The sequence below is a fragment of the Bombina bombina genome, chromosome 5 (assembly GCF_027579735.1).
Source record: "Bombina bombina isolate aBomBom1 chromosome 5, aBomBom1.pri, whole genome shotgun sequence".
Lineage (NCBI taxonomy): Eukaryota > Metazoa > Chordata > Amphibia > Anura > Bombinatoridae > Bombina > Bombina bombina.
This window is the reverse complement of record NC_069503.1, coordinates 19,040,041-19,062,529: the sequence shown is the minus strand read 5'-3', so window position 1 is coordinate 19,062,529 and position 22,489 is coordinate 19,040,041. Positions and strand designations below refer to the sequence as shown.

The 22,489-nt window shown below is 39.7% G+C and overlaps 1 protein-coding gene across 1 annotated transcript in view; it reads left to right on the top strand.

The window, feature by feature from the left end:
* Positions 1-22,489, top strand: part of LOC128661241 (SCO-spondin-like) — a 624,208-nt gene that overhangs the window by 204,979 nt on the left and 396,740 nt on the right. The window contains exons 49-50 of the mRNA XM_053715520.1: positions 4,535-4,676; positions 5,268-5,456. Of these exons, the coding sequence (XP_053571495.1) occupies positions 4,535-4,676; positions 5,268-5,456 (331 nt within the window). The remainder of the gene's footprint in view (positions 1-4,534; positions 4,677-5,267; positions 5,457-22,489) is intronic.

The following is a 22,489-nucleotide window of genomic DNA, read 5'->3' as shown; positions in this document are numbered from 1 at the left end:
AAACATAGATATACAAACATCATACCACAGCCAGCGCATAAAGTGGTTTATTTTGTGCTTCTTTATTGTCGGGACAAAAAGTTGGCAGAACAACATCTTGAGAATGATGAAAAATATCAGGAACTGTTCTCAAAACAACTTTATCTTGATGAAAGGTCATGTATGGTTCCTTTACCGAAAAGGCCTGAAGTTTGAAGTTCTGATACATGTCTAGTAGAAGTAATAGCCACAAGAATAAAAGGTCCTCATAGTTGGAAAGCAAAGAGATACTTCTCTTAGTGGTTCAAATTGTACATCCATCAGAGCCTCAAGAACAAGAGGCAAATCCCAGGTAGACGTAAAAGATCTAGCAGTAGGATGGATACGAGACGATGCTTGAAAGAATTGTACAACCATGGGTTCCAAAGCCCACTTGTTTCTTAAAATAGCTGTAATTGGTGAAACTTGCACTTTCAAGGTTTTAGGACTTAACCTCTGAAGAAAACCATCATGTAGAAATTCTAACAGATTTGATAAATCAAATTGATCTGAAGAAATGGAACGATGAGACATCCAAAAAGAAAAGGTATCCTATTATTCTGTAATTAACTGGGATGCTGACTTCTTTCTCGCTTGAAGTAAAGTCTGAATAACAGGTGTAGAAATGTTTAACTGTTATAATCGCATGATCTCAGTAGCTATGCTGCCAACTTTAACCGTTGTGATTATTGATGAAGAAGGAGTCCTTGATGATGTAGATCTCTTGATTTAAGAAGAATCTAAGGAGGACCAATTGCCAATGTTCACAGAAGGGAGAACCAGGGCTTCCTGGGTCAATATGGAATTATTGTGGTGAATATCGTCTTCTCTGTTTTAAGTCTGATGTAGACGGGAAATCAGTGGTATTGGTGGAAAAACATAGATCAGTTTGAATTTCCACTCCTGCGCAAAAGCATCCACCCCATAGGCCTGAGGTGTTGGATACCTACTGAAGAATAGGGGTGTTTAATAATTGCGACTTGATGCCATCAAATCTCTGCCTGGATATCCCCATTTCTTTGTGATCATCTAAAAATATTTTTGTTCAACTGCCATTCTGTTTGAACAACTTTATTTTGACTGAGAAAATCTGCTTCTATGTTCTGGTTGCCGGGAAGATAAGTGGCAGACAGGTTCTGAGCATAACCCTGTGCCCAAATGAAAATTGGAGAGACTTCCTTGAGGACCTATCGACTCATTGTGTATCTTAGAAATTGGACATAAGAACTAGCTGTCCTGTTGTCCGTCAGGCCTGAAATATTGCTCTGACTTCAAGAATATTGGCAGGAAGGTGTTGTAATTCTGAGGGGCCACAGTCCTTTCATATACTGTACCTAACAGACTGCCCCCAGCCTGTTTTGCTTCAGTTTGTCTGAAGAATGATCCAATCGGGATCCACAAGCGGAAGACCTCTGGACAGATTTGAGGATTGAGTCCATCAGGTTAGAAACTTCCTGAACTGATAAGGAAAAAGGATGTACTGAGAGAGAATCTGATGTTTGTTCCAATGCTGTATGAAGTATAACTGTAGAGCCCACATTTGCAACCTTGCCCTTTTTACTAAATGGATTACAGGTACCATGTAGCGCAACATCTTCATCCATATCTTTACTGATAGAGCTCGGCATAGTTGAAGCATCTTGAAATACTTTAACAGGACCTGGATTCAATTTGTAGGCAGAAAAACCAGCTGATCCGCAATATTGAACTGGGCTCCCAAAAACTCAATTTTTTGAGTGTGTTTCAACTGGTAATTTATTAACCATCCATGGTCTTGCAAAAATTGAAGAACTAAGTCCCTGTGTGACATGCCGTTCGTTGTAGGTAAATTTGCAATTATTAAAATGTTTTCTAAATAATGGAGTATAAAGATGCCTCTTTCTCAAAGCTTTATAATTAAGGTAACCAAGACCTTTGTGAATATTCGTGGTGTGGTAGCACTTGCTGATTAGAGTCTGAATGTAGCCACCAATCAGCAAGCGCTACCCAGGTTCTGAACCAAAAAGGGGCCAGCTCCTAAGCTAACATTGCTGCTTATTTAAATAAAGATTCTAAGAAAATGAAGAACAATTTAAAATTGGAGTAAATTAGAAAGTTGCTTAAAGTTTCATGCTCTATCTGAATTATGAACGTTAAATTTTGACTAGACTGTTCCTTTAAATACAGAGTAAGATGACAATAAGGGATGAAACATCACCCCCTGCTACATGAACAATTTTTTTTAAAGATTTTGCTCCATCTTTTTCTCCATTATGTCACGAAAAACCTCAGCATCATCAACTGGAAAATTTATTTGTAATGGCAGCATCTATAGAGTTTTAGGGGCCTATTTAACAAAGGTCTGTTGGACCTGATCCGACAGTGCAGATCAGGTCCGACAGACCTCGCTGAATGCGGAGAGCAATACGCTCTCCGTATTCAGCATTGCACCAGCAGCTCTTGTGAGCTGCTGGTGCAATGTCGCCCCCTGCAGATTCACGGCAGGGAGGTGTCAATTAACCCTATCGTACTCGATTGGGTTGAATTGCAGCGATGTCTGTCCGCCTGCTCAGAGCAGTCGGACAGGTTATGGAGCAGCGGTCTTTAGAGCGGTCTTTAGAGTCTGAAGGCTCGCCAGAAACACGAGTCCTCCATACCGAGCTTGATAAATGGGCCCCTTAGACAAAACCACATGAGATGATTCTGGAATAGGAACGTTTGATCATATTATCTGAAATATTTCATTGTTTCTCTTTGCCAGAAAATAAGTTTGAATACATTTGTTTAATGGCGTCAGATACAGGTTTCTGAGGTTGGAACTGAAAGCAAAATGCAGAATTGGCTAATTCAGTTTCTCAATACCAAGGGGGCCAATTTATCAAACTTCTTATGGAGCTTGATGCCCCTGTTTCTGCGCAAGACCGCTGCTCCATAACTTGTCTGCCTGCTCTGAGGCGGCAGATAGAAATCAACCCGATCTAATACGATCAGTTTGATTGACACCCCCTACTAGCGGCGGATTGGCCGCAAATCTGCAGGGGGTGGTATCGCACCAGCAGTTCTTGTGCGATGATAAATGCTGAGAGCGTATGCTGTCTGCATTTATCGATGTGCAGTGGACGATACGCTACATCGTATCATTGCACTTTGATACATCTACCCCTTAGAGTCTGTCTGATAGATTTTATAAACTCTGATAATGAATTTTGCGGTGTGAGTTACCAACTTCATCAGAAAACACCTCCCTATCAGACTCAGAAGAGTGAGGTTCTACACAAACAGCATTACACCGAGACCAAATAAATGGTCAATACAGACTTAGCAAAGCTTTTTGTTTTGCCAACATGCTCTGGCACATAATGCACAGCAGGCGCGTCAGTACGCTCAGGCCTGTAACAGAATAAAAAGATAGATATATATATATATATAGATAGATAGATAGATAGATAGATAGATAGAGATTAATATAAATAGATAGATGATAGATAGATAGATAGATAGATAGATAGATACAGATTAATATAGATAGATGATAGATAGATAGATAGATAAAGATAGATAGATAGAGATTAATATAGATAGATAGATAGATAGATAGATAGATAGAGATTAATATAGATAGATAGATAGATAGATAAAGATAGATAGATAGATAGATAGATAGATAGATAGAGATTAATATAGATAGCTAGATAGATAGATAGAGATTAATATAGATAGATAGATAGATAGATAGATAAAGATAGATAGATAGATAGATAGATAGAGATTAATATAGATAGATAGATAGATAGATAGATAAAGATAGATAGATATTAATATAGATAGATAGATAAAGATAGATAGATAGATAGATAGATAGAGATTAATATAGATAGATAGATAGATAGATAGATAGATACAGATATCTAGTAGTTATAAAAACATTTTGATCTTCAGTGTCCTGGGCATTAGGCTGTTCAGATTCAGCAATCATCTGGTATAGAAATAAACGCTGCTTAGTAGAACATGCAGCAAACGTTATAGCACTAAGCATTCTGCTGCAGGACTTACAGTGGCTTCCATAAGGCTATGAGGAAATAATCCAGGCAAAAAAACAGCTTAAAAGCTGCAGCAGCCTGACAGGATACAATGTTGCCATTTAGACGGTGTGCGTGATCACACAACTCCGGAAGTGACCCTCTGAAAGTCACTTCTGGTAATGTCATCAAAGATGATGTCACCCATAGAAGCCAATGGGAAATGGGAGGTATTGAACATACAATATAGACTCAGCATATAGGGAATGGATTTCCACTTGAGGTACACCAGTAAGACTAGCCATGGAAAGCGTAGAAACATAAAAACGCTTTAAATCCAGCTTCTTAACCGAAGAGAGTGGGAGAGATCCCCCTGCTCTATCGACCTTACAGGTGGACAAAACAAGGAGTTCTATTCACTTTTGAATACACATTTCTATAAATATCTGATATATATATTATATTAAACTATATATTTGTATACCTCTATATCACTGACCGTGCTGCATTTGCTTTAGGTGTTTGATGCCAATACTGACAGTAACACACCAGTGAGGCGTGAGCTGCACCCGCCTCTGCTGACGCGGTACCTGCGTATTGTGCCTGTGGAATATCACAAGTGGATTTACCTGCGGAGCGAGATCCTTGGCTGCCACTATGGTGAGAGACACACAATACAAACTTGTGCCAGATGATGTCAGCTAAAGTAATAGATCCCTCGGAGGCAATATTGCATATTATTCATCCTACTGGTGAAGAACGCGGTTCACTTGACAAACCTCAGTACATTGTAGAGATTAAGCTATGTAGAGTGCAGATATTTATAGTCTGTAAGTCACCTGGAGTGCTCAGTTATACACAATAGTGAACATCCTTAAATTGTATTTCTTTTACATAGTACTTGTAGGCAAAAAGTAAAATACACTGAGGAACTGTAAAATTTGGGTTTAGTGTCCCTTTAATAAATAACTGCACAGCAACCCAGGTGGTAGTAATAGTATTATAGAATGTACCGGGTAATGCAGATCTCAGTTATTGTGACAATAATACAGCCTCTAAATCAGGCCTGAGCCTCACATCGGTAAAAAGGGACATTTCAATTGTGCATTATCTGCTGCTGTGTCTAACACTATTACATCGCCTTCTCTCTGGTAAATAGTCTGTGTAATTGTGAGATATAGTCATGTTTTTTATAAAATAATTCTAAATATGTTTAAATGATGCAAGTTACATTTCTTCCCCCTTATCCAGTGAAGCCCACAGTGTCCTTTGGCAATGTGACACCCCCTTCTGTCACTGTCACCAGGTCTGGAACGGTGGAGCCCTCTAGTTGCCGGCAGGGGGAGTACGAGTGTCGCAGTGGCGAGTGCCTCAATGCTACCACAGCCCTGTGTGATGGGAAAGCTGACTGCAGAGACTTTTCCGATGAGGAGGGGTGTGGTAGGTGCATTCGTATTTTACTGAACTAGCTAATGACTGGGGAATTACATAGGGTTAATACATCTCATTTACTAAATAAGGAGGGTGAGGTAGGTACATACTTACGGCTAGATTTAGAGTTTGGCGTTAGCCGTCAAAAGCAGCGTTAAGGGGTCCTAACGCTGCTTTTTACCGCCCGCTGGTATTTAGAGTCAGCCAGGAAAGGGTCTAACGCTCACTTCCTCACCGCGACTCCAGGCTACCGCAGATCCCCTTATGCCAATTGCGTATCCTATCTTTTCAATGGGATCTGCCTAACGCCGGTATTTGGAGTCTTGGAAGAAGTGAGCGGTAGACCCTCTACCGACAAGACTCCTACCGCCAAAAAAAGTCAGTAGTTAAGAGCTTTATGGGCTAACACGGGAATATAAAGCTCTTAACTACTGTGCTACAAAGTACACTAACACCCATAAACTACCTATGTACCCCTAAACCGAGGCCCCCCTACATTGCCGCCACTCTAATAAAAAATTTTTAACCCCTAATCTGCCGACCGGACACCGCCGCCACCTACATTATAGCTATGAAACCCTAATCTGCTGCCCCTAACATCGCCGACCCTATATTATATTTATTAACCCCTAATCTGCCCAACCCCCAATGTCGCCGCTACCTAGCTACACTTATTAACCCCTAATCTCGCGACCGGACCTCGCCGCCACTATAATAAATGTATTAACCCCTAAACCGCTGCACTCCCGCCTCGCAAACACTAGAATAAATAGTATTAACCCCTAATCTGCCCTCCCTAACATCACCGCCACCTACCTACAATTATTAACCCCATAATCTCCCGCCCGCACCGTCGCCGCTACTATAATAAAATTATTAACCCCTAAACCTAACTCTAACCCTAACCCTAACACCCCCCTAACATAAATATAATTTAAATTAAACAAAATAATATTCCTAAAATGAAATAAAATAATCCTATTTAAAACTAAATACTTACCTAGAAAAAAAAACCTTACTATAGCTACAATATAATTAATAATTACATTGTAGCTATTTTAGGATTTATATTTATTTTACAGGCAACTTTGTATTTATTTTAACTAGGTACAATAGCTATTAAATAGTTAATAACTATTTAATAGCTACCTAGTTAAAATAAGAACAAACTTACCTGTAAAATAAATCCTAACCTAAGTTACAAATACACCTAACACTACACTATCAATAAATTAATTAAATAAATTACCTACAATTAGCTAACTTAAAATACAATAAAATAAACTATTCTATAATACAAAAACAAACAAACACTAAATTACAAAAAATAAAAAAGAATTACAAGAAGTTTAAACTAATTACACCTAATCTAAGCCCCCTAATAAAATAAAAAATCCCCCCAAAATAAAAAAATGCCCTACCCTATTCTAAACTACCAAAGTAATCAGCTCTTTCACCAGCCCTTAAAGGGGCTTTTTGCGGGGCATTGCCCCAAAGTAATCAGCTCTTTTACCTGAAAATAAAAATACAATACCCCCCCCCAACATTACAACCCACCACCCACATACCCCTACTCTAACCCACCCAAACCCCCCTTAAAAAACATATCGCTAACCCCCTGAAGATCATCCTACCTTGAGTCGTCTTCACCCAGCCGAGTCGAATTCTTCATCCAAGGTGCGCAGAGGAGGTCCTTCATCCGGTAGAAGTCTTCATCCAAGCGGGGCAAGAAGAGGTCCTCCATATCCGGTAGAAGTGTTCATCCAGGCGGCGTCTTCAATCTTCATCCATCCGGAGCGGAGCGGAGCGGAGCGGAGCAGAGCCATCTTCAAAGGAGCCGACACGGAGGCATCCTCTTCAACCGACGACTTCCCGACGAATGAAGGTTCCTTTAAGGGACGTCATCCAAGATGGCGTCCCTTCAAATCCGAATTAAGGTAGAAAAAATCTGATTGGCTGATGCAATCAGCCAATCAGATTGAAGTTCAATCCGATTGGCTGATCCAATCAGCCAATCGTATTGAGCTCGCATTCTATTGGCTGTTCCGATCGGCCAATAGAATGCAAGCTCAATACGATTGGCTGATTGGATCAGCCAATCGGATTGAACTTCACGTTTTGCCAGCTTACCGCTACCAGCTTAATTCTACCGTAAGCAACGCTGGTATTGAGGGTTGAAGTGGAGCTAAATTAGGCTCAACGCTCCCTTTTCTGAGCCTAACGCAGCCCCTCAGACAAATCTAAATACCAGCGTTGTCTTAAGGGTGTGCTGGGAAAAAAAGCAGTGTTAGGTACGCGGGTCTTTACCGACAAAACTCTAAATCTAGCCGATATTGTACTAAACTAGCTAATGACTGGTGGATTACATAGGGTTAATACATCTCATTTACTAAATAAGGAGTGTGAGGTAGGTACATACGTATTGTACTAAACTAGCTAATGAATGGGGAATTACATAGGGTTAATACATCTCATTTACTAAATAAGGAGCGTGAGGTAGGTACATACGTATTGTACTAAACTTGCTAATGACTGGGGGATTACATAGGGTTAATACATCTCATTTCTAAATAAGCAGGGTGAGGTAGGTACATACATATTGTACTAAACTAGCTAATGACTGGCGGATTACATAGGGTTAATACATCTCATTACTAAATAAGGAGGGTGAGGTAGGTACATACGTATTGTACTAAACTAGCTAATGACTGGGGAATTACATAGGGTTAATACATCTCATTACTAAATAAGGAGGGTGAGGTAGGTACATACATATTGTACTAAACTAAATAATGATTGGGGGATTACATAGGGTTAATACATCTCATTACTAAATAAGGAGGGTGAGGTAGGTACATACGTATTGTACTAAACTAGCTAATGACTGGGGAATTACATAGGGTTAATACATCTCATTACTAAATAAGGAGGGTGAGGTAGGTACATACATATTGTACTAAACTATCTAATGACTGGGGATTACATAGGGTTAATACATCTCATTACTAAATAAGGAGGGTGAGGTAGGTACATATGTATTGTACTAAACTATCTAATGACTGGGGATTACATAGGGTTAATACATCGCATTACTAAATAAGGAGGGTGAGGTAGGTACATACATATTGTACTAAACTAATAAATGACTGGGGAATTACATAGGGTTAATACATCTCATTACTAAATAAGGAGGGTGAGGTAGGTACATACATATTGTACTAAACTAAATAATGACTGGGGAATTACATAGGGTTAATACATCGCATTACTAAATAAGGAGGGTGAGGTAGGTACATACATATTGTACTAAACTAAATAATGACTGGGGAATTACACAGGGTTAATACATCTCATTACTAAATAAGGAGGGTGAGGTAGGTACATACATATTGTACTAAACTAAATAATGACTGGGGATTACATAGGGTTAATACATCTCATTACTAAATAAGGAGGGTGAGGTAGGTACATACATATTGTACTAAACTAGCTAATGACTGGGGAATTACATAGGGTTAATACATCTCATTACTAAATAAGGAGGGTGGGGTAGGTACATACATATTGTATTAAACTAGCTAATGACTGGGGAATTACATAGGGTTAATACATCTCATTACTAAATAAGGAGGGTGAGGTAGGTACATACATATTGTACTAAACTATCTAATGACTGGGGAATTACATAGGGTTAATACATCTCATTACTAAATAAGGAGGGTGAGGTAGGTACATACGTATTGTACTAAACTAAATAATGATTGGAGAATTACATAGGGTTAATACATCTCATTACTAAATAAGGAGGGTGAGGTAGGTACATACGTATTGTACTAAACTAAATAATGACTGGGGAATTACATAGGGTTAATACATCTCATTACTAAATAAGGAGGGTGAGGTAGGTACATATGTATTGTACTAAACTAGCTAATGACTGGGGAATTACATAGGGTTAATACATCTCATTACTAAATAAGGAGGGTGAGGTAGGTACATATGTATTGTACTAAACTAAATAATGACTGGGGGATTACATAGGGTTAATACATCGCATTACTAAATAAGGAGGGTGAGGTAGGTACATACATATTGTACTAAACTATCTAATGACTGGGGAATTACATAGGGTTAATACATCTCATTACTAAATAAGGAGGGTGGGGTAGGTACATACATATTGTATTAAACTAGCTAATGACTGGGGAATTACATAGGGTTAATACATCGCATTACTAAATAAGGAGTGTGAGGTAGGTACATACATATTGTACTAAACTATCTAATGACTGGGGATTACATAGGGTTAATACATCTCATTACTAAATAAGGAGGGTGAGGTAGGTACATACATATTGTACTAAACTAATAAATGACTGGGGAATTACATAGGGTTAATACATCTCATTACTATATAAGGAGGGTGAGGTAGGTACATACATATTGTACTAAACTATCTAATGACTAGGGATTACATAGGGTTAATACATCTCATTACTAAATAAGGAGGGTGAGGTAGGTACATACATATTGTACTAAACTAGCTAATGACTGGGGGATTACATAGGGTTAATACATCTCATTACTAAATAAGGAGGGTGGGGTAGGTACTTACATATTGTATTAAACTAGCTAATGACTGGGGAATTACATAGGGTTAATACATCTCATTACTAAATAAGGAGGGTGAGGTAGGTACATACGTATTGTACTAAACTAAATAATGATTGGAGAATTACATAGGGTTAATACATCTCATTACTAAATAAGGAGGGTGAGGTAGGTACATACATATTGTACTAAACTATCTAATGACTGGGGGATTACATAGGGTTAATACATCGCATTACTAAATAAGGAGGGTGAGGTAGGTACATACATATTGTACTAAACTAAATAATGACTGGGGGATTACATAGGGTTAATACATCTCATTACTAAATAAGGAGGGTGAGGTAGGTACATACATATTGTACTAAACTAATAAATGACTGGGGAATTACATAGGGTTAATACATCTCATTACTAAATAAGGAGGGTGAGGTAGGTACATACATATTGTACTAAACTATCTAATGACTGGGGAATTACATAGGGTTAATACATCTCATTACTAAATAAGGAGGGTGAGGTAGGTACATACATATTGTACTAAACTAAATAATGACTGGGGAATTACATAGGGTTAATACATCTCATTACTAAATAAGGAGGGTGAGGTAGGTACATACATATTTTACTAAACTATCTAATGACTGGGGATTACATAGGGTTAATACATCTCATTACTAAATAAGGAGGGTGAGGTAGGTACATACATATTGTACTAAACTAATAAATGACTGGGGAATTACATAGGGTTAATACATCTCATTACTAAATAAGGAGGGTGAGGTAGGTACATACGTATTGTACTAAACTAAATAATGATTGGAGAATTACATAGGGTTAATACATCTCATTACTAAATAAGGAGGGTGAGGTAGGTACATACATATTGTACTAAACTATCTAATGACTGGGGGATTACATAGGGTTAATACATCGCATTACTAAATAAGGAGGGTGAGGTAGGTACATACATATTGTACTAAACTAAATAATGACTGGGGGATTACATAGGGTTAATACATCTCATTACTAAATAAGGAGGGTGAGGTAGGTACATACATATTGTACTAAACTAATAAATGACTGGGGAATTACATAGGGTTAATACATCTCATTACTAAATAAGGAGGGTGAGGTAGGTACATACATATTGTACTAAACTAAATAATGACTGGGGAATTACATAGGGTTAATACATCTCATTACTAAATAAGGAGGGTGAGGTAGGTACATACATATTTTACTAAACTATCTAATGACTGGGGATTACATAGGGTTAATACATCTCATTACTAAATAAGGAGGGTGAGGTAGGTACATACATATTGTACTAAACTAGCTAATGAATGGGGAATTATATAGGGTTAATACATCTCATTACTAAATAAGGAGGGTGAGGTAGGTACATACATATTGTACTAAACTAAATAATGACTGGGGAATTACATAGGGTTAATACATCTCATTACTAAATAAGGAGGGTGAGGTAGGTACATACATATTGTACTAAACTAAATAATGACTGGGGAATTACATAGGGTTAATACATCGCATTACTAAATAAGGAGGGTGAGGTAGGTACATACATATTGTACTAAACTAAATAATGACTGGGGAATTACATAGGGTTAATACATCTCATTACTAAATAAGGAGGGTGAGGTAGGTACATACATATTGTACTAAACTATCTAATGACTGGGGAATTACATAGGGTTAATACATCTCATTACTAAATAAGGAGGGTGAGGTAGGTACATACATATTGTACTAAACTAGCTAATGACTGGGGAATTACATAGGGTTAATACATCTCATTACTAAATAAGGAGGGTGAGGTAGGTACATACATATTGTACTAAACTAATAAATGACTGGGGAATTACATAGGGTTAATACATCTCATTACTAAATAAGGAGGGTGAGGTAGGTACATACATATTGTACTAAACTAAATAATGACTGGGGAATTACATAGTTTTAATACATCTCATTACTAAATAAGGAGGGTGAGGTAGGTACATACATATTGTACTAAACTAAATAATGACTGGGGGATTACATAGGGTTAATACATCTCATTACTAAATAAGGAGGGTGAGGTAGGTACATACATATTGTACTAAACTAATAAATGACTGGGGAATTACATAGGGTTAATACATCTCATTACTAAATAAGGAGGGTGAGGTAGGTACATACATATTGTATTAAACTAGCTAATGACTGGGGAATTACATAGGGTTAATACATCTCATTACTAAATAAGGAGGGTGAGGTAGGTACATACATATTGTACTAAACTAAATAATGACTGGGGAATTACATAGGGTTAATACATCTCATTACTAAATAAGGAGGGTGAGGTAGGTACATACATATTGTACTAAACTAATAAATGACTGGGGAATTACATAGGGTTAATACATCTCATTACTAAATAAGGAGGGTGAGGTAGGTACATACATATTGTACTAAACTAAATAATGACTGGGGAATTACATAGGGTTAATACATCTCATTACTAAATAAGGAGGGTGAGGTAGGTACATACATATTGTACTAAACTAAATAATGACTGGGGAATTACATAGGGTTAATACATCTCATTACTAAATAAGGAGGGTGAGGTAGGTACATACATATTGTACTAAACTAAATAATGACTGGGGATTACATAGGGTTAATACATCTCATTACTAAATAAGGAGGGTGAGGTAGGTACATACATATTGTACTAAACTAAATAATGACTGGGGATTACATAGGGTTAATACATCTCATTACTAAATAAGGAGGGTGAGGTAGGTACATACATATTGTACTAAACTAAATAATGACTGGGGGATTACATAGGGTTAATACATCTCATTACTAAATAAGGAGGGTGAGGTAGGTACATACGTATTGTAGTAAACTATCTAATGACTGGGGAATTACATAGGGTTAATACATCTCATTACTAAATAAGCAGGGTGAGGTAGGTACATACATATTGTACTAAACTATCTAATGACTGGGGAATTACATAGGGTTAATACATCTCATTACTAAATAAGGAGGGTGAGGTAGGTACATACGTATTGTACTAAACTAGCTAATGACTGGCGGATAACATTTCATTACTATATTTAGGATATATTTTTAGTAACTATAGGAATAAATGAGCTGGCTGCATTCTGAGATTGCTCCGTGAGTAAATCAATCGTCTCTAGGACATTATTTTTAACCTCAGGTTTGAGTTACAGCCATTTTCTTCTTATACGGGAAGAGTCCACAGCTGCATTCATTTCTTTTGAGAATTCAGAACCTGGCCACCAGGAGGAGGCAAAGACACCCCAGCCAAAGGCTTAAATACCTCCCCCACTTCCCTCATCCCCCAGTCATTCTTTGCCTTTCATCACAGGAGGTTGGCAGAGAAGTGTCAGAAGATTGAAGATAGTCTCTTATGGAGGGTAGTACCCTTCAAAATGGGACTGGAGTTTTAAGTAATCCTGTTAGCCTCTCAGTGACAGCATGGATGTTAGAGTCCAGAGTCCAGAGATGCAGGGAGTGTTGTCTCTGCAAAACAATCCCGACTTATGTTATGTTAACAGCTCCTTGGCAATCAGCGTTGAGTTTCGCTGCTTGCCTTTATTCACTGTAGTCCATGTCAGAAGCTACCCGTCACACTTGAAGGGCCATGTTTCTGTTCCATGGCGTAGATTCCGGTAAGATCGTTTCATTTTATTTCAATATGTGAATTAATTTTAGCGAAAGACCCAGTGGGTCTCCTTTATCTTAAAATGGAATCAAGGGTTAATATCTCCTGTGGGGGGTTATTGAACAGGGGGGGCTTTAATCATGTTTGTTATGTGATTCTGTCTGCTAATGTGTAGTGATGTTTGGGCTCATGGCTATTCGGAACATAACGGCCTTATCATCAGACTGTGCGGTCTTTTTGGACTGGCGCTCCTTTTTTTGCTGGTTTACACGGTGCACCTCGTGACCGGGTGTGGTCACATTGTAATTCCGTTTCCGTTCTCTGACTGAGTGGCGACGGAGAGAGTCTGTTCATTAGTTGTCTGGTTCACATGAGGTGGTGAGTGCCCCAGCCATTGGGGGTGTAAGGTTCCATTTAGCTTTAGTCCATATTTGCAATCTCCAAGTTATGGAAGATTCTGATTTTTTAGAGACAGACATCTCTGACTCGGAGTATACGTCTTGTGAGGAGTATGAAATAGCCCGGGTTATCCATGCCCATCAGTTATGTCCTGATTGCCGTTCTAGAAAACTCTCTTCCACCGAATCAGGGAATGTAGAGTTGAGCCATCCGCCCCTGAGGATTCCATGTCCCATGAGGCGCATGCCCCAGATCCTTCTTTTGCTACGCAAGCAGGTGTCCCTACGGCCGTTACTCCTTCTCCGGAAGGTGGCCTGTTTCCTCCAGAGGTTATGGCATGGTTCCACATGGCCATATCTATGGCGCTGGCACATTTATATCTCCCAAGAGATATTGTCCATGTTCTATAAACCAGGATCCGTCGTGCGTGAGATCGCCTGAGTCAGTTCGACCTTCTGGGGAAGCGATGGCCTTTGAGGCTTCAGGGGCCCCTCCCTTGAGGCTGGGGTCGTCCATCGATCTGGTGGGGGAACATTTTGCCTTCCATTATAGACTGACACGTATTTGTTTACTACTAAGGCATGTTTTGGCGGTGCTGGACGATTCCGGTCCTACTCGGCCGAGGGATCCTCAGTCTTCCGTGCCGGATGGCAAACTGGGTTAGACGTATGGGGATGAAGCCAATCTCCTTGACGTCTCTGTTTTTCTTTTCTTTTAAGTATCTGTTCCAGTTCTGAGCTTAGGAGAATAGGGCCTATGATCGGCTGGTCTTGTTAGCGCGCCCATTCTCCTTGGGCGTTCACCCATGGGTGCTGCCTTCATTTTCTTTGATCCGGTTAGGATGTGTTTAATTTGTTTTACAAAGCTCATGTCTGTTATGATTCTCCATTTTGAGAACGTTTCTTCTCTGGAACTGATAATTGCGATTTTGTGGTCGCGTGGGCACTTTCTCAGAAGTTGTGCAGTACTATATAATGACATAGTTATGTTTATAGTTTATGTTATCAATCCCTTTGGGGGGTGTCGATTTTTCTTGAACCTTGGACGGTTTCGGAGTGTTCTCGTATCAGACAGGTACTGGTCAGGCGCTTGCTGCTGTTACTTATGGTTCATGTCACCCACGTGGTGCCGGTGTGCTGGTTACCCTGCCGGGTGCTGGGTTGTTCACTTTGATAAGTGTTTGCTCTTGTGGCCTCCATTACTAGAAGACGGAGGGACTGCATCGGTCCACCTCCCGTTCCTACTGTCGAGGAGGCTCATCGTGAGAGGCCCTTTGGCCTTGAAACCAAAGTTTCTCCATTCCCATGAGTTTGAAGGTTTGGATGACCACTGGGCATCGGGGGTACCAGATGGAGGACGATTTTCGTTTTTCTCTCTTGGTATCTTCTGAATGTCTGTTTTTTATGGCCTAGCCGCAGGTAACTCTCGTAGGTTGCTGGGGCTACTTGTTCCCTTTTTGGGTGGTGGGGTCATCTGTGTCTGGAAGTTCAGGTAGGTCCTTACTACTTCCTTTTTTAGTGTGTTGCACGCTCTCTATGGGAGTGCAGGGGTTTGGTTTTATTCCCTGTTGTTTTTCCCTGGCATCCCCTGGTTGACTTGTCTGCCAGGAGTTGTGAGGCTCCCACCCTTTTTCCTGTGAGGTACAGGATTTTCTGGGAGGCTGATCCTGTAGGGGTCTTGGTGATATTATCACATCCTCATCCTAAGGGCTTGTTGAAGCCTGTTCTGTGTACTCCCATGATCTTTAGAGGAGGGTGTTCCCCTGCAACTCTCTAAGAGATTTCAAGCATCCAATTTCCAGGGATATTGGGATGTGGGATGCACTGCTCAGGGTGCACTCCTCTGTATGAGGTAACTTGACGGTTCCTCAGGGGGTTAGAACTTCGACCGGTCTAGGGTTCTGGGGGTCTGGTTTATGACCATGTTTCTTGTCTGAGAGTTCGGAGTCCGGATCTGGATCGGTCCAGGGCGGTTCGTTTTCAAACCTTTAGGTTTGGAACATCTGCTTGTCCCTTCAGGGATGATTTGGTGTCTGTTTGAGGGCTAGCTTTGCTGTCTCTCCGGCGGGATCTGACAGTGGTCATCAGGGGCAGCTATTGTACCTTGATGTGGGCTTGTGGTTGTCTCTTTCAACTGAGCTGTCGGTATGACTGAATGGTCTTTTATCAATTGGTTTTGCCGTTCTCTCATCTCTTCTCCATGTCTATGGCTGGGGAAGCAGTTCCTTTGCATTGCCCTCCTTTGGGGAGGTTTCTGAATACAGTATCCATTGCAGACCCATGGTCCTTCTCTTCTCGTTTCCGAGGGGTTCTTCCCTTCTTGGGTGCAAGAGTTCATAGGGCTGAATTCTGGTACTGGGATGCTGTAGTTTAGTGTCCTATCTCCCTTGTCCGGGAGTGGTCCTTCTTAGGAGGGAGCTGTGTAGGGGTTCTGGAACCCGAGCACATAGAATTTCTGTCATGGCTTGTGGTAGCAAGCAAAATTTAAATAATGGTCAGAGTTGTCCCCCCCATGGGGTTGTTCCTTTTAGGCCCCTCCTTCTTCTAAGGTGTAGTTCAGAGAATTTTGTATTCTTTGTTTTCAGGCGTTACCAATCCTTTTTGGACTTGGTCTGGAGTGGGGGTCAAGGATCTGATTGCTCTGTTGAGTATTGACAGTGTTCTTCTAGTTGATGCAGTCTAGGTGGCGTAAGGGATATCTACCCTGCCAAGTAGCTGAAGGCTTAGAGTTTGAGTACTTCTGTGGCAGCTTTCTAATCTGGTTTCCTGCCTTCGATGGGGGGTTCACAGTATTTCCTCCCTCCACTGGTTTCCTATGCTGCTGGTGTTGGATGTTCTTCTAAGGTCTGGATGTTTTCCTGGATGAGAGTTGTCATTGATATTTTTTGGCAATTTCTGTGGGATGATCTCCCACGATGGCTTAGGGTCAGCTTTGCTGCCTTGAGACTGGAGCTCAGAGGTGGCTGGGTGTTTTCACAAGATAGCTTCTTTTCTCTGACAGGATAATGAGTTTCTTCTATCCTTGTCTGCAGGCTCCGAATTTCTTCGGCTTCATATTGGTTTCTTACATATGCGTGTCTAGTTTTAGCGGTTGTCTGCTAGACTATGGTACAGTGGGAAGCCTGTGGCTTCCTTGAAGCACCATAAGTCATATGGTGTTGTGTCAGGGATCTGAGGGTAGACCTTGGTTCTTCTCGTGTTCACCTTTTCATAGGTGTAGAGTTTATCTCTGGTCCCTGTCCATTTCCCTGAGCAGTTGTCTTTAGAAATCTTGGGTTTGCTTTAGTCGTTTTGAGGTTTCTTACCTTAGTTGGTGGTCCTTTAGATATCTTATGGGTCCTCTGTTTTCCTCTTCGAGGGTTGGTGAAGGTTCTCTTCCTTCGGGTCGGGGGTTAGTACCGTGCGATCAGAAAGCCTTCAGGACTTTTTTTTTGTGCGCAATGGATTCTAGAGATTCTGATTAGTCTCTAAGACAGCCTTGTAGGCGTTTAACTGATGGACAGTTACTTGGTCCTTTCAGGTTTTTAACCCCTTGTTTCTAAAGTGTTACAGTTTGTTTTTTTTAAATCGGGTGTTGGGTAATTTCAGGCTGTGGTGCCCTTCAAAGAGGCCGCCTTCTGTACCCGCCCTTTGTTTGCATTCAGTGTCCTCTATAGTTTGGGTATTGTTTTCCCAAAAGTAATGAATGCATTTGTGGACTTTTCCCGTTTAAGAAGAAAAACAAATTATGCTTACCTGATAATTTTCTTTTCTTCTGATGGGAAGAGTCCACAGCTCCCCGCCCGCATTTTATCTACGGGGTGGACGTATTTTAGTCCGCCCTGTAGAATGACTGGGGGATGAGGGAAGTGGGGAAGGTATTTAAGCCTTTGGCTGGGGTGTCTTTGCCTCCTCTTGGTGGCCAGGTTCTGAATTCCCCAAAGTAATGAATGCAGCTGTGGACTCTTCCCGTCAGAAGAAAAGGAAATACTGATTAGAAGATATCTAAGTATGCCTTGTACATAACATGCTGTTTCTTTTTAAATTAAAAGGACACTATATACCAATTTTTTATATAACTGCATGTAATAGACAGTACTATAATAAGATGCACAAATACTGATATAAATATCCAGTATAAAACTGTTTAAAAACTTACTTAGAAGCTACTAGTTTAGCTCTATTGAAAAGATTAGCTGGAACACCCACTGCAAGTGGGAAATAGCAGTCACCCCTCCCCCTTCCTCTGCATATGAAAATACTCTTTACACAAACAGGAGCAAGCCGGAGTAGGTATACGTCGGTATTCTCCTAAAACTTTGGGGCTTGGTTAGGAGTCTGAAAATCAGTGCAATGTTATTTAATAATAAGCAAAACTATACAAAAAAAAACTGCATGGGCTCTATAAATGGATCATCTACAAAACATTTATGCAAAGAAAAATCTAGTGTATAATGTCCCTTTAACCCCTTAACGACCGAGGACGTGCAGGGTACGTCCTCAAAAAAAAGGCAGTTAACGCCTGAGGACGTACCTTGCACGTCCTCAGTGTGGAAAGCAGCTGGAAGCGATCCTGCTCGCTTCCAGCTGCTTTCCGGTTATTGCAGTGATGCCTCAATATGGAGGCATCCTGCAATAACCTTTTTAAGCCATCAGGTGCAGAGAGAGCCACTCTGTGGCCCCCAATAAGGCAGAGGGGAGGGTTAGAGAGCGGTTTTGGGGGGGATCAGGGAGGTTGGGGGCTAAGGGGGGGATCCTACACAGCTGCATATGTAAATATGCTAAAAAAATGTTTTATTATTTTTAAATACCCTTTTATTTTAGTACTGGCAGACTTTCTGCCAGTACTTAAGATGGCGGGACAATTGTGGGGTGGGGGAGGGTAGGGAGCTGTTTGGGAGGGATCAGGGGGTGGGATGTGTCAGGTGGGAGGCTGATCTTTACACTAAAGCTAAAATTAACCCTGCAAGCTCCCTACAAACTCCCTAATTAACCCCTTCACTGCTAGTCATAATACACGTGTGAGGCGCAGCAGCATTTAGCGGCCCTCTAATTACCAGAAAGCAATGCCAAAGCCATATATGTCTGCTATTTCTGAACAAAGGGGATCCCAGAGAAGCATTTACAACCATTTGTGCCATAATTGCACAAGCTGTTTGTAAATGATTTCAGTGAGAAACCTAAAATTGTGAAAAATTTTACGTTTTTTTTAATTTGATCGCATTTGGCGGTGAAATGGTGGCATGAAATATACCAAAATGGGCCTAGATCAATACTTGGGGTCGTCTACTACACTACACTAAAGCTAAAATTAACCCTACAAGCTCCCTAAAAGCTCCCTAATTAACCCCTTAACTGCTGGGCATAATACACGTGTGGTGCGCAGTGGCATTTAGCGGCCTTCTAATTACCAAAAAGCAGCGCTAAAGCCATATATGTCTGCTATTTCTGAACAAAGGGGATCCCAGAGAAGAATTTACAACCATTTATGCCATAATTGCACAAGCTGTTTGTAAATAATTTCAGTGAGAAACCGAAAGTTTGTGAAAAAATTTGTGAAAAAGTGAACGATTTTTTGTATTTGATCGCATTTGGCGGTGAAATGGTGGCATGAAATATACCAAAATGGGCCTAGATCAATACTTTGTGATGTCTTCTAAAAAAAAATATATACATGTCAAGGGATATTCGGGGATTCCTGACAGATATCAGTGTTCCAATGTAACTAGCGCTAATTTTGAAAAAAAATGGTTTGGAAATAGCAAAGTGCTACTTGTATTTATGGCCCTATAACTTACAAAAAAAGCAAAGAACATGTAAACATTGGGTATTTCTAAACTCAGGACAAAATTTAGAAACTATTTAGCATGGGTGTTTTTTGGTGGTTGTAGATGTGTAACAGATTTTGGGGGTCAAAGTTAGAAAAAGTGTGTTTTTTCCATTTTTTCCTCATATTTTATAATTTTTTTATAGTAAATTATAAGATATGATGAAAATAATGGTATCTTTAGAAAGTCCATTTAATGGCGAGAAAAACGGTATATAATATGTGTGGGTACAGTAAATGAGCAAGAGGAAAATTACAGCTAAACACAAACACCGCAAAAATGTAAAAATAGCCTTGGTCCAAAACGGAAAGAAAATGGAAAAGTGCTGTGGTCATTAAGGGGTTAAGTAAAACATATTTTTAACCTGTTAACAGCTGCTCTTCCAGATATGTGAGACATTTTTTAGTAAAATGTTCTATTAAGATGGGAACCGCTATCAATTATCAGCTGCTTTTAATCAGTTTCCTTAACCCTATCAATTCCACAAGCACCAAACACCATAGAAATAATGCACCTTAGAAATAATGCATTTATTTTTATTAATAATTTAAATATCTATTTTATTTTACCAAAGTTACTTGTCAGACCCAGTCTATAATCGAAGGCAGAGCTTTCCAAACCTTTCATGTTGGTGACGCACTTTTTATACCTACATCATTTCACGACACAGTAATTCAGTTGTACTAGCAAACAGGAGGTTAAACTAACTTGTTTTAAGAGATACGGACACATACATAAATGATATAATAACTAAATGTATTTACAAGTAACAGTAAGTATTTGCAAGAATTAAAAAAAAGTTTAATAACACCAATAGCTACTTACTATTTTAATGGGATCATCCCATTAAAATAGTAAGTAGCTATTGGTGACAGGGGTGACTGCTGCCATCAGGGGGTGACAGGGGTGACTGCTGTCAGGGGCCCAATGGGCCAGGGGGGCCCCATGAGGCAAGAACTAAAAAAAAAATTTTGGCAGCCACCAGTGGGTACTACAGCAGATTGCTAATTGAGCATGGGGAATGTTATTACAAGGAGTAAAGTATTAGCATTTGAGAGGATTTCTGAGTGTGCACTAAATCACTATGCACAGTATGAGACAGACTTGGCACTTTGTTTGTACAGTGTGTGCCTGAGTCAGACGGTAGATCACTTCATTTGCAGAGAAGGAAGGACTTACTCAACGAATGTTTTTTATTTCTTTGTGCAATTTCAGATTGTAACTTCAATGTGGTAGTAGTTGTATGGTGGGGCCAGGGGTCCATAAAAACACATTTTCTTTTAGCAGCAGTGTATTTATGATTATTTGACAATGCTGTAAAAATTATATATTTAAAACCATGCAGAAATGTTTCCTCCTCAATACACAAATGGTAGGTGCCCTTTTGGCAGATATGTATATATATATATATATATATATATATATATATATATATATATATATATATATATATATATATTACATTCCAGTTTACTGCCCCTTTATGCAAGGACTTTCCAGATGCAAGGAGGCATTTTATCATTTATATTTTTATATCTGCATAAAATGTTATACTCTCAGACTAAGATTGCTCAGTGTTTGAAATGAGACAGGTTAACTTAAAACTGGTCAGTTTACACTACAGCTGACTTAATTTTGAAATACATACCAACAAGCCTAAATCCTGCATTTAACCAGATCTAATGGTATGAGTACCACAGCTTATGGTTCCACCAAGACCATATAGAGTACAGCATTTTCAAAATCCATAAGTACAGCTGACAGATGGGAACATTTGTAAACTATATTTGAAGTGGTGCTCTTGGTTGGGGAAAATGGGGAAAAAACAAACAAACATATGTCAACCTTCTAAAAGTACTTTTCTTCATCTAGCAATCTACCCAGATCATTAATGTACAATTTTGATTCACAGAATATTTTTGTTTGCACATTTACAAATATGATTCTTTAAAAAGTGATCTCTTAATTGCTGCAATTTTTTTTATCATGCATGTCACATACTGTTGATTTAGGGGATGCAAGGTGCATAAATCTTTCCTCCTGTGTGTTTCTGTGGGTGTCTGTGTTTATGTCTTTGTGCTTTGGTTTGTGTCTCTATGAGTGTGTATGTATTTTTTTCTGTGGGTCTCTCTGTGAGGGTGGGTGTGTATGTCTTTGTTAATTTTCTGTGGATGTCTGTGAGGGTGTGTGCATATGTCTTTGAGATTTTTCTATGGGTGTCTCTGTGAGGGTGTGTGTATGTTTGTCTTTGTATATTTTCTCTGGATGTCTCTGTGAGGGTGGGTGTGTATGTCTGTGTTTTCTGTGGATGTCTCTGTGAGGGTGTGTGTTTTCTGTGGGTGTCTCTGTGAGGGTGTGTGTATGTTTGTCTGTGTATTTTCTCTGGATGCCTCTGTGAGGGTGGGTGTGTATGTCTGTGTTTTCTGTGGATGTCTCTGTGAGGGTGTGTGTTTTCTGTGGGTGTCTCTGTGAGGGTGTGTGTATGTCTTTGTGTGTTTTCTGTGGATTTCTCAGAGTGAGGGT